This window comes from Petromyzon marinus, chromosome 69 (genome assembly GCF_048934315.1).
Source record: "Petromyzon marinus isolate PM22_M1 ecotype Great Lakes invasive population chromosome 69, UKy_Petmar_22M1.pri1.0, whole genome shotgun sequence".
NCBI classification, from domain to species: Eukaryota; Metazoa; Chordata; class Hyperoartia; order Petromyzontiformes; family Petromyzontidae; genus Petromyzon; species Petromyzon marinus.
Window position 1 is genome coordinate 8169840 of NC_133735.1, and position 16433 is coordinate 8186272.

Sequence of the window (16433 nt, forward strand, 5' to 3'; positions counted from 1 at the left end):
CATGGGGAGAGACATGGGGAGAGACATGGGGAGAGACATGGGGAGAGACATGGGGAGAGACATGGGGAGAGACATGGGGAGAGACATGGGGAGAGACATGGGGAGAGACATGGGGAGAGACATGGGGAGAGACATGGGGAGAGACATGGGGAGAGACATGGGGAGAGACATGGGGAGAGACATGGGGAGAGACATGGGGAGAGACATGGGGAGAGACGCGGGGGGAGAGACATGGGGAGAGACATGGGGAGAGACATGGGGAGAGACATGGGGAGAGACATGGGGAGAGACATGGGGAGAGACGCGGGGGGAGAGACGCGGGGGGAGACGCGGGGGGAGACATGGGGAGAGACATGGGGAGAGACATGGGGAGAGACATGGGGAGAGAGACATGGAGAGAGACATGGGGAAAGACATGGGGAGAGACATGGGGAGAGACATGGGGAGAGACATGGGGAGAGACATGGGGAGAGACATGGGGAGAGACATGGGGAGAGAGACATGGAGAGAGACATGGGGAGAGACATGGAGAGAGACATGGGGAGAGACATGGGGAGAGACATGGGGAGAGACATGGGGAGAGACATGGGGAGAGACATGGGGAGAGACATGGGGAGAGAGACATGGGGAGAGACATGGGGAGAGACATGGGGAGAGACATGGGGAGAGACATGGGGAGAGACATGGGGAGAGACATGGGGAGAGACATGGGGAGAGAGACATGGAGAGAGACATGGGGAGAGACATGGAGAGAGACATGGGGAGAGACATGGGGAGAGACATGGGGAGAGACATGGGGAGAGACATGGAGAGAGACATGGGGGGAGACATGGGGAGAGACATGGGGAGAGACGCGGGGGGAGACATGGGGAGAGACATGGGGAGAGACGCGGGGGGAGACATGGGGAGAGACATGGGGAGAGACATGGGGAGAGACATGGGGAGAGACATGGGGAGAGACATGGGGAGAGACATGGAGAGAGACATGGAGAGAGACATGGGGGGAGACATGGGGAGAGACATGGGGAGAGACATGGGGAGAGACATGGGGAGAGACATGGGGAGAGACATGGGGAGAGACATGGGGAGAGACGCGGGGGGAGACATGGGGAGAGACATGGGGAGAGACGCGGGGGGAGACATGGGGAGAGACATGGGGAGAGACGCGGGGAGAGACATGGGGAGAGACATGGGGAGAGACATGGGGAGAGACATGGGGAGAGACATGGGGAGAGACATGGGGAGAGACATGGAGAGAGACATGGAGAGAGACATGGGGGGAGACATGGGGAGAGACATGGGGAGAGACATGGGGAGAGACATGGGGAGAGACATGGGGAGAGACATGGGGAGAGACATGGGGAGAGACGCGGGGGGAGACATGGGGAGAGACATGGGGAGAGACGCGGGGGGAGACATGGGGAGAGACATGGGGAGAGACGCGGGGGAGACAGGGACATGGAGAGACGCGGGGGAGACACGTGGAGAGATGCGGGGGAGACAGGGACATGGGGAGAGACATGGGGAGAGACGCGGGGGAGACAGGGAGATGGGGAGAGACGCGGGGTGAGAGACGCGGGGGAGAGACACGTGGAGACACGTGGAGACAGGGAGAGACACGTGGAGACACACGTGGAGACACACGTGGAGACACGTGGAGACACACGTGGAGACACGTGGAGACACAGGTGGAGAGACACGTGGAGAGACACGTGGAGAGACACGTGGAGACAGCGAGAGACAGGGAGAGACACGTGGAGACAGGGAGACACACGTGGAGACACACGTGGAGACACACGTGGAGACACACACGTGGAGACACACTCGTGGAGACACGTGGAGACACACGTGGAGACACACGTGGAGACACACGTGGAGACAGGAGACACACACGTGGAGACACACGTGGAGACACACACGTGGAGACACACGTGGAGACAGGAGACACACGTGGAGACAGGGAGACACACGTGGAGACACACGTGGAGACACACGTGGAGACAGGAGACACACACGTGGAGACACACGTGGAGACACACGTGGAGACACGTGGAGACAGGGAGACACACGTGGAGACACACGTGGAGACAGGAGACACACGTGGAGACAGGGAGACACACGTGGAGACACGTGGAGACACACACGTGCAGACAGGAGACACACGTGGAGACACACACGTGGAGACACGTGGAGACAGGGAGACACACGTGGAGACTCACACGTGGAGACAGGGAGACACACGTGGAGACACACACGTGGAGACACACGTGGAGACACACGTGGAGACAGGAGACACACGTGGAGACACACACGTGGAGACACACGTGGAGACACACGTGGAGACACACGTGGAGACAGGAGACACACGTGGAGACACACGTGGAGACACACGTGGAGACACGTGGAGACAGGAGACACACGTGGAGACAGGGAGACACATGTGGAGATAGGGAGACACATGTGGAGACACGTGGAGACACACACGTGCAGACAGGAGACACACGGGGAGACACACATGTGGAGACTCACACGTGGAGACAGGGAGACACGTGGAGACTCACACGTGGAGACAGGGAGACACACGTGGAGACACACTCGTGGAGACACACGTGGAGACACACGTGGAGACACACACGTGGAGACACGTGGAGACACGTGGAGAGACACACGTGGAGACACACGTGGAGACAGGAGACACACACGTGGAGACACACGTGGAGACAGGAGACACACGTGGAGACACACGTGGAGACAGGAGACACACGTGGAGACACACGTGGAGACAGGAGACACACGTGGAGACAGGAGACACACGTGGAGACACACGTGGAGACAGGAGACACACGTGGAGACACACACGTGGAGAGACACACGTGGAGACACACGTGGAGACAGGAGACACACGTGGAGACACCGTGGAGAGACACACGTGGAGACACACACGTGGAGACACGTGGAGACACGTGGAGAGACACACGTGGAGACACACGTGGAGACACACGTGGAGACACACGTGGAGACAGGAGACACACGTGGAGACACACGTGGAGACAGGAGACACACTAACCGATGTCTGGCCTGGCCACTCTCTGGTAGAAATTGAGCTCAGTGTAGACGGTTCCATCCTTTGGACCCTGATGATGACAACATCACAAACTCACTGTAACAACAACACACTAGTAATGATGACATCATCACAAACTCACTGTAACAACAACACACTCGTAATGATGACATCACAAACTCACTGTAACAACAACACACTCGTAATTATGACATCACAAACTCACTGTAACAACAACACACTCGCAATGATGACATCATCACAAACTCACTGTAACAACAACAACACACTCGTAATGATGACATCAACAATACTCATTCACGATTTTAATATGTATCATGATGGTGAGTGGGTGAGTGGTAAGTGGGTGAGTGGGTGAGTGGGTGAGTGGGTGAGTGGTGTGTGGGTGAGTGGTGAGTGGGTGAGCGAGTGGGTGAGTGGTGAGTGGGTGAGTGGTGAGTGGGTGAGTGGTGAGTGGGTGAGTGGTGTGTGGGTGAGTGGTGAGTGGGTGAGCGAGTGGGTGAGTGGTGAGTGGGTGAGTGGGTGAGTGGTGAGTGGTGAGTGGGTGAGTGGTGTGTGGGCGAGTGGTGAGTCGGTGTGTGGTGAGTGGGTGAGTGGTGAGTGGGTGAGTGGGCGAGTGGGTGAGTGGTGAGTGGGTGAGTGAGTGGGTGAGTGGGTGAGTGGTAAGTGGGTCAGTGGTGAGTGGTGAGTGGTAAGTGGTGGGTGGTGGGTGGTGAGTGGTGAGTGGGTGAGTGGTGAGTGGGTGAGTGGTGAGTGGGTGAGTGGTGGGTGGTGGGTGGTGAGTGGTGGGTGGTGGGTGGTGAGTGGTGAGTGGGTGAGTGGTGAGTGAGTGAGTGGGTGAGTGGGTGAGTGGTGTGTGGGTGAGTGGTGAATGGGTGAGTGGTGTGTGGGTGAGTGGTGAGTGGGTGAGTGGGTGTGTGGTGAGTGGGTGAGTGGTGAGTGGGTGAGTGGTGAGTGAGTGGGTGAGTGGTGAGTGGGTGTGTGGTGAGTGGGTGAGTGGTGAGTGGGTGTGCGGTGAGTGGGTGAGTGGTGAGTGGGTGAGTGGTGAGTGGTGAGTGAGTGAGTGGATGGGTGGTTGAGTGAGTGGATGGGTGGTTGAGTGAGTGAGTGGATGGGTGGTTGAGTGAGTGGATGGGTGGTTGAGTGAGTAAGTGGATAGGTGGTTGAGTGAGTGAGTGAGTGGATGGGTGGTTGAGTGAGTGAGTGGTTGAGTGAGTGAATGGATGGGTGGTTGAGAGAGTGAGTAGATGAGTGGTTGAGTGAGTGAATGAGTGGATGGGTGGTTGAGTGAGTGGGTGGTTGAGTGAGTGAGTGGATGGGTGGTTGAGTGAGTGAGTGGATGGGTGGTTGAGTGAGTGGATGGGTGGTTGAGTGAGTGAGTGGATGGGTGGTTGAGTGAGTGAGTGGATGGGTGGTTGAGTGAGTGAGTGGATGGGTGGTTGAGTGAGTGGATGGGTGGTTGAGTGAGTGAGTGAGTGGTTGAGTGAGTGAGTGAGTGGTTGAGTGAGTGAGTGAGTGGTTGAGTGAGTGAGTGAGTGGTTGAGTGAGTGAGTGAGTGGTTGAGTGAGTGGTTGAGTGAGTGAGTGAGTCGTTGAGTGAGTGAGTGAGTGGTTGAGTGAGTGAGTGAGTGGTTGAGTGAGTGAGTGAGTGGTTGAGTGAGTGAGTGAGTGGTTGAGTGAGTGAGTGAGTGGTTGAGTGAGTGAGTGAGTGGTTGAGTGAGTGAGTGAGTGGTTGAGTGAGTGAGAGAGTGGTTGAGTGAGTGAGTGAGTCGTTGAGTGAGTGAGTGAGTGGTTGAGTGAGTGAGTGAGTCGTTGAGTGAGTGAGTGAGTGGTTGAGTGAGTGAGTGAGTGGTTGAGTGAGTGAGTGAGTCGTTGAGTGAGTGAGTCGTTGCGTGAGTGAGTGGTTGAGTGAGTGAGTGAGTGGTTGAGTGAGTGAGTGAGTGGTTGAGTGAGTGAGTGAGTGGTTGAGTGAGTGAGTGAGTGGTTGAGTGAGTGAGTGAGTGGTTGAGTGAGTGAGTGAGTGGTTGAGTGAGTGTGTCGTTGTGATCTGCAGTATGGTGGTGTTGATGGTTAGACACAGCGTGGTGGCGGTGGCGGTGAGACAGTGAATCAGTCCTCAACACGGGCGGAGGAGGAGGAGGAGCAGGATGGGGAGCGACTGAGTCAGTGAAGTTCGCGGCAACAGCATCCACGGCAGCAGCAGCAGCAGTAGCAGCAGCAGCAGTAGCAGCAGCAGCAGTAGTAGCAGCAGCAGTAGCAGCAGCAGTAGCAGCAGTAGCAGCAGCAGCAGCGGCGGCAGCAGCAGTAGTAGCAATAGCAGCAGCAGTAGCAGCAGCAGCAGTAGCAGCAGCAGTAGCAGTGGCAGCAGCAGCAGCAGTAGTAGCAGCAGTAGCAGCAGCAGCAGCAGTAGTAGTAGCAGTAGCAGCAGTAGTTGTAGCAGTAGCAGCAGTAGCAACAGCGGCAGCAGCAGCAGTAGCAGCAGTAGTTGTAGCAGTAGCAGCAGTAGTAGCAGCAGCAGTAGCAGCAGCAGCAGCTTTCGAAGAGTGACAGGGGAGCGATCTGCGTACGATTTTGATGAGGTGTTCTGCACTTCCCTGGTCCCCAGCTGATCGGCCCGTCAGCTTCTGTGCTACTCTCCCACGCACACACACAGAGACAAAGATCCCCCGTGTAGCCTCAACAGACTGTAGGGGCAAGTGCTGTTAGCGAGCAGCACCTACAAAGACAAAGATCCCCCGTGTAGCCTCAACAGACTGTAGGGGCAAGTGCTGTTAGCGAGCAGCACCTACAAAGACAAAGACCCCCCGTGTAGCCTCAACAGACTGTAGGGGCAAGTGCTGTTAGCGAGCAGCACCTACAAAGACAAAGATCCCCCGTGTAGCCTCAACAGACTGTAGGGGCAAGTGCTGTTAGCGAGCAGCACCTACAAAGACAAAGACCCCCCGTGTAGCCTCAACAGACTGTAGGGGCAAGTGCTGTTAGCGAGCAGCACCTACAAAGACAAAGATCCCCGGTGTAGCCTTCACAGACTGCAGGGGCAAGTACTGTTAGCGAGCACAAAGACAAAGATCCCCCGTGTAGCCTCAACAGACTGTAGGGGCAAGTGCTGTTAGCGAGTAGCAGCAGCACCTAGGAAGGCTACCGGCACTGTGGCACATGAGGGGGTGGGTGGCTACCAGCACCACCACGCCCGGCCGCCTTTGTCTCCCTAGTGACGATGTTTACACATCGCACCAGGTACTCATTTGAGGCTGAGTCGAGCTAGGGGAGGCCCGGGACCGGTTCAGATAATCGTCACTGGTGTTGGCCGTGAGCGGGAATCGAACCCGGGTCGCCAGGTTCATAGCGCAGCGTAGCGCTAACCGCTACACACACACTCACACACACGGACACACAATCACTCACACGGACACACAGACACACACACACAGATACACTCATACACACACACACAGATACACAGACTCATACACACAGACACGCACACTCACACACACACACGGACACACAGACACACACTCACACACACAGACTCACACACACACAGATGCACTCACACACTCACACACACACAGATACACTCACACACACAGACACACAATCACTCACACGGACACACAGACACACACTCACACACACTCACACACACAGACACACTCACAGACACACACACAGACACACACACTCACAACAACAACCGCCATTAGCCACTAAGTGACGGTGACGTCACCACGACGCTTGTGCCAGGCTATGTGCACCCTGAGGCCACGTGACGTGTCGAACGCCCGCTGGCAGGAGGTCACGGGGCAGACCCAGGTGCCATGGGTCGACTGACTGAGATCACTGGCTGATGCACCACCTGTGCCCCCTACTGTGCCAACCTGCTGTGCTTTAGCCACCCGGCGCTCCGCTCGTTGTTCTGAGCGTCGCTCCTCCGCCCTCCGTTGTTGTTGGAGGGCGACTACCTCCAACTGCCCAGTAGCGTCCTTCACGAGCCTCCTCCACAGAAGCCGATCTTGACACCGCTGGTACCGGTCATCGGCAAGTCCACTCAGCTCCACGTCCTCCCGTACCACATCACTCCATCTCTTCTCTAGCCCGTGCCGCGCCCGCTTAGCCCCCTCAATCCGGCCGAACAAAAGCTGTTTCGGCATGCGGTGGCTGGGCATGCGGGCTACATGACCCAGCCATCGCAGCCTTGCCCGCCGGAGGAGCTCACCGATGGGACCTTGCCCAGATCTTTCAAGGATTTGTGAGCTCCTCACACAATCAAGTCTGGTTAAACCCAGGATGGATCGTAGGCAGGCCAGCCTAAATGTTTCTAACCGGCGAAGACGTTCCATTAGGGGGGTCCACGTTTCGCAAGCGTAGAGAAGGGAGGGAATGACCGTGGCCGAGAAGACCTGAAGCTTAGTGCGGAGCGACAGACCAAGTAGCTTCCACACAGCGTTACGCAACCGATGAAAAGATATTGCCGCTCAACTGATTCGGAGTGAGACCTCTGCTGTTAAACTGGAGCCAGTCATAAGCACACTGCCCAGGTATGGGAAACTCTCCACTCTCTCCACAACTGCCCCATCACCGATTGGGAGTTGTGGGGGTGGAGTGTCCGATGGTACAAAATACCCAAGCAGGTGCTTAGTTTTGGTGGGGCTGATGGTAAGGCCCCACCTCTTAGTGGCACGCTCCAGTCTCAGCAGCAGCGTATCCAACTCCTCCTCTGAATGAGCAGCTATTACCAAATCATCGGCATACATAACGTGGTTGAGCAATAGGCAGCCATCCCTTGACCGCACCCGGGCATCGATCAGCCTCCCATTATATCTGTACCACATGGAGATTCCCCCGGTACAGCTATTGAAGGCTTCACGAACTACGTGGTCAAAATAGATGTTAAATAATGTGGGAGCCAGAGGACATCCCTGTCGCACCCCAAGGTGTACAGGGAATGGCTCTGACTCCCGGCCACGTAGTTTTACCCGGGCCCGCTCACCATCATGAAGGTCCTTAATGATCGTGAGCAGAGGGTCAGGGACTCCAAAAGCACGAAGAACAACCCAGAGCCCAGGCATACTGATGGTATCATAGGCCTTGACCAGGTCAATAAAGCAGAGATGTAGGTCTTGTTGGAATTCCCTACACCTCTGCTGTAGCAGACGGACAGAAAATATGGCATCTGTGCAGGACCGCCCTTTCCTGAAACCGCACACACACACAGACACACACAGCGAGCGGTGGACGAGCGAGCGGTGGACGCTGGTGCTCACCCAGGTAGAGCTGTGTCGAGTCGCCATGGGTGAGCAGCTCGCCCAGTGCCCAGCGCCGCCCAGTGATGTCCTCCAGCTCCTCGCCGTCCAGCGGAGTGAGCGGCAACTCCACCCCACTCCACCGCTTGGGGGCACGTGGCTTGGGCACTGCACCGGGGGGTCGTGCCAACCCCACCCACTCGCTCAGCTACTCACTCAGCTACTCACTCAGCTACTCACCCACTCACTCAGCTAGTCACTCAGCTACTCACTCATTCACTCAGCCACTCACCCACTCACTCGCTCAGCTACTCGCTCAGCAACTCACTCACTCAGCTACTCACTCAGCTACTCACCCACTCACTCAGCTACTCACTCACCCAGTGATGTCCTCCAGCTCCTCGCCGTCCAGCGGAGTGAGCGGCAACTCCACCCCACTCCACCGCTTGGGGGCACGTGGCTTGGGCACTGCACCGGGGGGTCGTGCCAACCCCACCCACTCGCTCAGCTACTCGCTCAGCTACTCACTCACTCAGCTACTCACTCACTCACTCAGCTAGTCACTCACTCACCCACTCACTCACTCAGCTACTCGCTCAGCTACTCACCCACTCGCTCAGCTACTCGCTCACTCAGCTAGTCACTCAGCTACTCACTCATTCACTCAGCCACTCACCCACTCACTTGCTCAGCTACTCGCTCAGCTACTCGCTCAGCTACTCGCTCAGCTACTCAATCACTCAGCTAGTCACTCAGCTACTCACTCATTCACTCAGCCACTCACCCACTCACTCACTCAGCTACTCACTCAGCTACTCGCTCAGCTACTCACTCACTCGCTCAGCTACTCACTCAGCTACTCACTCAGCTACTCACTCACTCACTCAGCTACTCGCTCAGCTACTCACTCACTCGCTCAGCTACTCGCTCAGCTACTCACTCAGCTACTCACTCACTCGCTCAGCTACTCACTCACTCAGCTACTCACTCAGCTACTCACTCACTCAGCTACTCACTCAGCTACTCACTCAGCTACTCACTCGCTCAGCTAGTCACTCAGCCACTCACTCAGCTACTCACTCAGCTACTTAGCTAGTCACTCAGCTACTCACCCACTCGCTTAGGTACTCACTCAGCTACTTGCTAGTCACTCAGCTACTCACTCAGCTAGTCACTCAGCTAGTCACTCAGCTACTCACCCACTCACTCAGCTACTCACTCAGCTAGTCACTCAGCTACTCATCCACTCACTCAGCTAGTCACTCAGCTACTCAGCTAGTCACTCAGCTACTCACTCAATCAGCTACTCACTCAGCTACTCACCCACTCACTCGCTCAGCTACTCACTCAGCTACTCACTCAGCTAGTCACTCAGCTACTCACCCACTCACTCAGCTAGTCACTCAGCTACTCACCCACTCACTCACTCAGCTACTCACTCAGCTACTCACTCACTCAGCTACTCACTCAGCTAATCACTCAGCTACTCACCCACTCACTCGCTCAGCTACTCACTCAGCTACTCACTTACTCGCTCAGCTACTCACTCAGATAGTCACTCGGCTACTCAGCTACTCACTCAGCTAGTCACTCAGCTACTCACCCATTCACTCAGCTAGTCACCAGCTACTCACTCACTCACTCAGCTACTCACTCAGCTACTCACCCACTCACTCAGCTAGTCACTCAGCCACTCACCCACTCACTCACTCGCTCAGCTAGTCACTCAGCTACTCACTCAGCCACTCAGCTAGTCACTCAGCTACTCACTCAGCCACACACCTACTCACCCACCTGCTTACTCACTCACTCAGCCACTCACCCACTCACTCACTCAGCCACTCACCTACTCACCCACCCACTTACTCACTCAGCCACTCACCTACTCACTCACCCACCTACTCATTCACTCAGCCACTCACCTATTCACTCACCCACCCACTCACCAACTCACTCACTCAGCCACTCAGTCACTCACTCACCCACCCACTCACCAACTCACTCACTCAGCCACTCACTCACTCAGCCACTCACTCACCAACTCACTCACTCAGCCACTCACTCAACCACTCAGCCACTCACTCACTCACCCACGCACTCACCAACTCACTCACTCAGCCACTCACTCAACCACTCAGCCACTCACCTACTCACTCACCGACCCACTCACGCAGCCACTCACCTACTCGCTCACCCACTCGCCCACCCACTTACTCAGCCACTCACTCAGCCACTCACCTACTTGCTCACCCACTCGCCTACCCACTTACTCAGCCACTCACTCACCGACCCACTCACTCAGCCACTCACCTACTCGCTCACCCAGCCACCCACTTACTCAGCCACTCACCCACCCACTCACCAACTCGCTCACCCAGCCACTCACTCACTCAGCCACTCACCTACTCGCTCACCCAGCCACTCACTCACTCAGCCACTCACCTACTCGCTCACCCAGCCACTCACTCACTCACTCAGCCACTCACCTACTCGCTCACCCAGCCACCCACTTACTCAGCCACTCACCCATCCACTCGCTCACCCAGCCACTCACTCACCCAGCCACTCACTCACCCAGCCACTCACTCACCCACCCACTCACTAACTCGCTCACCCAGCCACTCACTCACCCAGCCACCCACTCACCCAGCCACTCACTCACCCAGCCACTCACTCACCCACTCACTAACTCGCTCACCCAGCCACTCATCCAACCACTCACCAACTCGCTCACCCAGCCACCCACTCACCCAGCCACTCACTCACCCACTCACTAACTCGCTCACCCAGCCACTCACCCAACCACTCACCAACTCGCTCACCCAGCCACTCACTCACCCAGTCACTCACCCAACCACTCACCAACTCGCTCACCCAGCCACTCACCCAGCCACTCACTCACCCAGCCACTCACTCACCCAGCCACTCACTCACCCAGTCACTCACCCAACCACTCACCAACTCGCTCACCCAGCCACTCACCCAGCCACTCACTCACCCAGCCACTCACTCACCCAGCCACTCACTCACCCAGCCACTCACCCAACCACTCACCAACTCGCTCACCCAGCCACTCACCCAGCCACTCACTCACCCAGCCACTCACCCCCCCACGCTCACCGCCCCACGCTCACCGCCCCACGCTCACCGGACGCGGCAGTCGGCGTCAACTCCATCCTGGCATCTCGCGTCACCACCACCGCCGGCTGAGCCACCGCCACCGCCACCACCGCCGGTGCCGGCGTCGGCGTCGGCTGTGGTGGCGGCGGCTCAGCCGGCGGCGACAGCGGCGGCTTCTGTCTGCCGATCGGCGCAAACGCCACCGACTTGCGCCGCGTCTCCCCGGGCGTGCCGGCGGGCCCGGCGCCGGCCACGCCGGCCACGCCGGCCACGCCGGCCACGCCGGCCACGCCGGCCACGCCGGCCACGCCGGGGTCCGCGGTGCCGGCGCCGGCGACGGGAGATTCGGCCGGCGGCCTGCACCACCGCAGCCCTCGCCTCGCCGGAGGAGATGCGGCTGTGGTGGAGGGGGAGGGGGGGAGGTGGGGGGGGAGGGAGGTGGGGGGGAGGGAGGTGGGGGGGAGGGAGGTGGGGGGGAGGGAGGTGGGGGGGGAGGTGGGGGGGTGGGGGAGGGAGGTGGGGGAGGGGGAGGGAGAGATCAGGATAGAGAAGTCTCATTCACTCACTCAGCAATTCACTCAGCTAAGTGACTCAGCGATTCACTCACACACTCAATCACACACTCACTCAGTCAAACACTCACTCAGTCACACACTCACTCAGTCACACACTCACTCAGTCACACACTCACTCACACACACACTCACACACTCACTCACACACTCAGTCACACACTCAATCACACACTCAGTCACACACTCACTCAGTCACACACTCACTCACACACTCACTCACTTACACACTCACACACTCAATCACACACTCACTCACACACTCAGTCACACACTCAATCACCCACTCACTCAGTCACACACTCACTCTGTCACACACTCACTCACACACTCACTCAATCACACACTCACTCACACACTCACACAACAACCGCCATTCGCCACTAAGTTGCGGTGACGTCACCACGACGCTTGTGCCAGGCCATGTGCACCTTGAGGCCACGTAAAGTGTCGAACGCCCGCGTGCAGGAGGTCACGGGACAGACCCAGCAGGTGCCATGGGTTGACTGCTGTGCCAGGCTAGGTGCAGGAGGAGGTCACGGGACAGACCCAGCCAGTTGCCGTGGATTGACTGCTGTGCCAGGCTAGGTGCATGAGGAGGAGGTCACGGGACAGACCCAGCAGGTGCCATGGGTTGACTGCTGTGCCAGGCTAGGTGCAGGAGGAGGAGGTTACGGGACAGACCCAGCAGGTGCCACTGGCTGACTGCTGTGCCAGGCTAGGTGCAGGAGGAAGAGGTCACGGGACAGACCCAGCAGGTGCCACTGGTTGACTAACTGAGATGACTACTGGCCGATGCACCACCAGCTGTGCCCCCCACTGTGCCAACCCGCTGTGTTTTATCCGCCCGGCGCTCCGCTCCCTTGTTGCTGGAGGACGACTGCCTCCGAGTGGCCCAGCAGCTTCAAGGTGCACCTAGCCTGGCACCGCCCAGCAGCAGCGTCCTTCACGAAGCCTCCGGAGTGGAAGAATGGCAGGTGCATCTTACAGATGACAAGTCGATGGTCAGAGGGCAGATCAGCTCCACAGTAGGTCCTGGTGTCAAAGACATGGGATCACATCCGCTGATCCGTCACTATGTAGTCCAGCAGATGTTCTTGCTTGGACCCGGCATGCATCCATGATGTTGTGTGGATGCGCCGATGCCGGAACAGTGTGTTGGTAATTACCAGCCCATGGGCTGCACATAAATCTAGCAGCCTCCTACCGTTTTTAATGAGCTGATCTGGCCCATGCCTTCCAATCACTCCAGACCAGATACCAGCATCATGACCAACTTGGGTATTGAAGTCACCCAACAAGATGACTCTATCCCGAGGGGCCACTTTAGCCAGCACATGTGACTGGAGGTCATAGAAGGCATCTGACTCATCGGCCTTGCCTGCATCCCTCCACGGATGTTCGTTTTTGGTGGGGGCATAAGTAACCACGATCACCACTCCTCGCCTCCGGTTGATGGGAAGGCGAGCCCAAAGTAACCTGGAGCTTACAGCTTCCCACACCTCACCGCCACGCTCCCACGCCCCCTTCATTCTTTTGTTCAGAAGAGCCACTCCCTGTTGTTTGGTAGTCTCCTGCCCCGAATAGAGGACTGTCCACCCCTCATGGTGTGACAGGAGCCAGAGCCGGTCCACCGGACCTCCTGAATGCCACAGAGATCCAGGCGGTACCGGTCCAGCTCCCGACAGAGGAGTGGCAGCCTCTCCTCCTCAGTGAGCGTTCGAACATTCCACGTGGCCACACGAAGTGGCTTTTTGTTGTTTCTGGAGGAGCCCCGAGGGTAAAAATTCAATCTCCTGGCTCCGCCAAATGGGGTTTGGCCAGGAGACGTCATAGACGCCTGTCCCTCAGGGGGCCTCCGGCCCAAGCTTATTCATTAGATATTTTTTTTACGTTGTGGTTTTGTGATAATTAGTTGAAGGTTACCAGCCCCTCGCACCCGTCCAGAGCCCCCGTTTATCCCCTGTGGTGGTCACAGACGCCATGAAAAGAAAGGCCACTCGGTAATTGGCCCTTCCCACCACAGCACTGTCCACGACAGCGTTGCCCGTCAGGCACCACGAGGAGGTAGGGGGTTGTTTTTGCCGCACACTCACACACACGCACGCGCTCGGAACCTGGGCTGCCGGCACCAGCGTCGTCCTCGTCGTCGGCGAGGAGCGGCTGACGACGCTTGCGGCCACGGCCGCGGCCGTGGCCGCGGCCGTGGCCGCGGCCGTGGTCGAGGCCGTGTTCGAGGCCGTGTTCGAGGCCGTGTTCGAGGCCGTGTTCGAGGCCGTGTTCGAGGCCGTGTTCGAGGCCGTGTTCGAGGCCGTGTTCGAGGCCGTGCTCGAGGCCGTGGTCGAGGCCGTGGTCGAGGCCGTGGCCGGCGGAGGGGCCGCCGGCCCCGGCCAGGCGGCACGCGGTGGTCACGGCCGAGAGGCCCTGGCCGCACGAAGGGCAGAAGTGGAAGGCCTCTTGCACCTGGCCGCCGCAGAACGGGCAGAAGCTCAGCGCCATCCTGTCGGCGGCAGGCAACGGGCAAAGGTCAAGGCAAAGGTCGCCCGCGTAGCCTGCACGGGATGTCGGGGCAAGTGCCGTTAGCGAGCAGCGGCACCGATGATTGGGTTGGATCGGTTTTGGGGCAAGTGCTGTTGGCCGGTAAAGCACCGGATCATCGTGAGAAATAAAGACGTGTCTCTGTCTCCCCGTGTCTCTCTGTCTCCCCGTGTCTCTGTGTCTCTGTCTCCCCGTGTCTCTCTGTCTCCCCGTGTCTCTGTGTCTCTGTCTCCCCGTGTCTCTCTGTCTCCCCGTATCTCTCTGTCTCCCTGTCTCTCTGTCTCCCCGTGTCTCTGTGTCTCTGTCTCCCCATGTCTCTGTCTCCCTGTGTCTCTGTCTCCCCGTGTCTGTCTACGCGTGTCCCTCTCCCCGTGTCCCTCTGTCTCCCCGTGTCTCTGTGTCTCTGTCTCCCCGTGTCTCTGTCTCCCCGTGTCTCTGTCTACCCGTGTCCCTCTCCCCGTGTCTGTCTCCCCGTGTCTCTGTCTCCCCGTGTCCCCATGTCTCTGTCTCCCCGTGTCTCTGTCTACGCGTGTCCCTCTCCCCGTGTCTCTGTCTCCCCTTGTCTCCCTGTCTCCCCGTGTCTCTCTGTCTCCCCGTGTCTCTGTCTCCCCGTGTCTCTGTGTCTCTGTCTCCCCGTGTCTCCCTGTCTCCCCGTGTCTCTCTGTCTCCCCGTGTCTCTCTGTCTCCCCGTGTCTGTCTCCCCGTGTCTCTGTCTACCCGTGTCCCCTTGTCTCTGTCTCCCCGTGTCTCTGTGTCTCTGTCTCCCCGTGTCCCCATGTCTCTATGTCTCTGTCTCCCCGTGTCTCTGTCTACGCGTGTCCCTCTCCCCGTGTCTCTGTCTCCCCTTGTCTCCCTGTCTCCCCGTGTCCCTGTCTTCCCGTGTCTCTCTGTCTCCCCGTGTCTCTCTGTCTCCCCGTGTCTCTGTGTCTTCCCGTGTCTCTGTCTCCCCGTGTCTCTGTCTCCCCGTGTCTCTGTCTCCCCGTGTCTCTGTCTCCCCGTGTCTCTGTCTCCCCGTGTCTCTCTGTCTTCCCGTGTCTCTCTGTCTCCCCGTGTCTCTGTCTCCCCATGTCTCTCTGTCTCCCCGTGTCTCTCTGTCTCCCCGTATCTCTGTCTCACCGTGTCTCTGTCTCCCCGTGTCTCTGTGTCTGTCTCCCCGTGTCTCTGTCTCCCCGTGTCTCTGTGTCTCCCCGTGTCTCTCTGTCTCCCCGTGTCTCTCTGTCTCCCCGTGTCTCTGTCTCCCCGTGTCTCTGTGTCTCCCCGTGTCTCTCTGTCTCCCCGTGTCTCTCTGTCTCCCCGTGTCTCTCTGTCTCCCCGTGTTTGTCTCACCGTGTCTCTATCTCCCCGTGTCTCTGTGTCTCTGTCTCCCCGTGTCTCTGTCTCCCCGTGTCTCCCTGTCTCCCCGTGTCTCCCTGTCTTCCCGTGTCTCCGTCTAGCCCGCTCCTCTACCACTAGGCCTAAGTGCTCGCATCCACATGCAGCCGTGACCCCGACAGAGACACGTGGAGAGTGAGACACAGCAGAGAGACACGGGGAGACACACACGGGGAGACACACACGGGGAGACACACACGGAGACAGACACGGGGGACAGGCGGGAGACACGGGGGAGACAGAGACACGGGGAGACATCACGAACCTTAACATGGCGACCGCTGTTGAGTGAAGCGACCCCTAGCGGAGACACGGGAAGACACACACACACTCACTAACTCACTAACTCACACACTCACTAACTCACACACACTAACTCACACTCTTACTCACTCACACACTCACTCACACACACTAACTCACACACTCACTAACTCACACACTCACTAACTCACAACAACAACAACAACAACCGCCATTCGCCACTAAGTGGCGGTGACGT

The 16433-nt window shown here is 58.0% G+C and overlaps 1 protein-coding gene across 2 annotated transcripts in view; it reads right to left on the bottom strand.

The window, feature by feature from the left end:
• Window positions 1-16355, bottom strand: part of LOC142906709 (uncharacterized) — a 21583-nt gene extending 5228 nt beyond the window's left edge. For both annotated transcript variants that reach the window (XM_076055065.1, XM_076055064.1), the window contains exons 1-6: window positions 16197-16355; window positions 14140-14522; window positions 11479-11847; window positions 8352-8798; window positions 5652-5713; window positions 3068-3134 (exon numbers count right to left, since the gene is read on the bottom strand). In XM_076055065.1, coding sequence (XP_075911180.1) covers window positions 8707-8798; window positions 11479-11847; window positions 14140-14522; window positions 16197-16204 — 852 coding nt within the window. In that variant the 5' untranslated portion in view covers window positions 16205-16355 and the 3' untranslated portion in view covers window positions 3068-3134; window positions 5652-5713; window positions 8352-8706. The remainder of the gene's footprint in view (window positions 1-3067; window positions 3135-5651; window positions 5714-8351; window positions 8799-11478; window positions 11848-14139; window positions 14523-16196) is intronic.
• Between the last annotated feature and the right edge of the window lie 78 nt (window positions 16356-16433).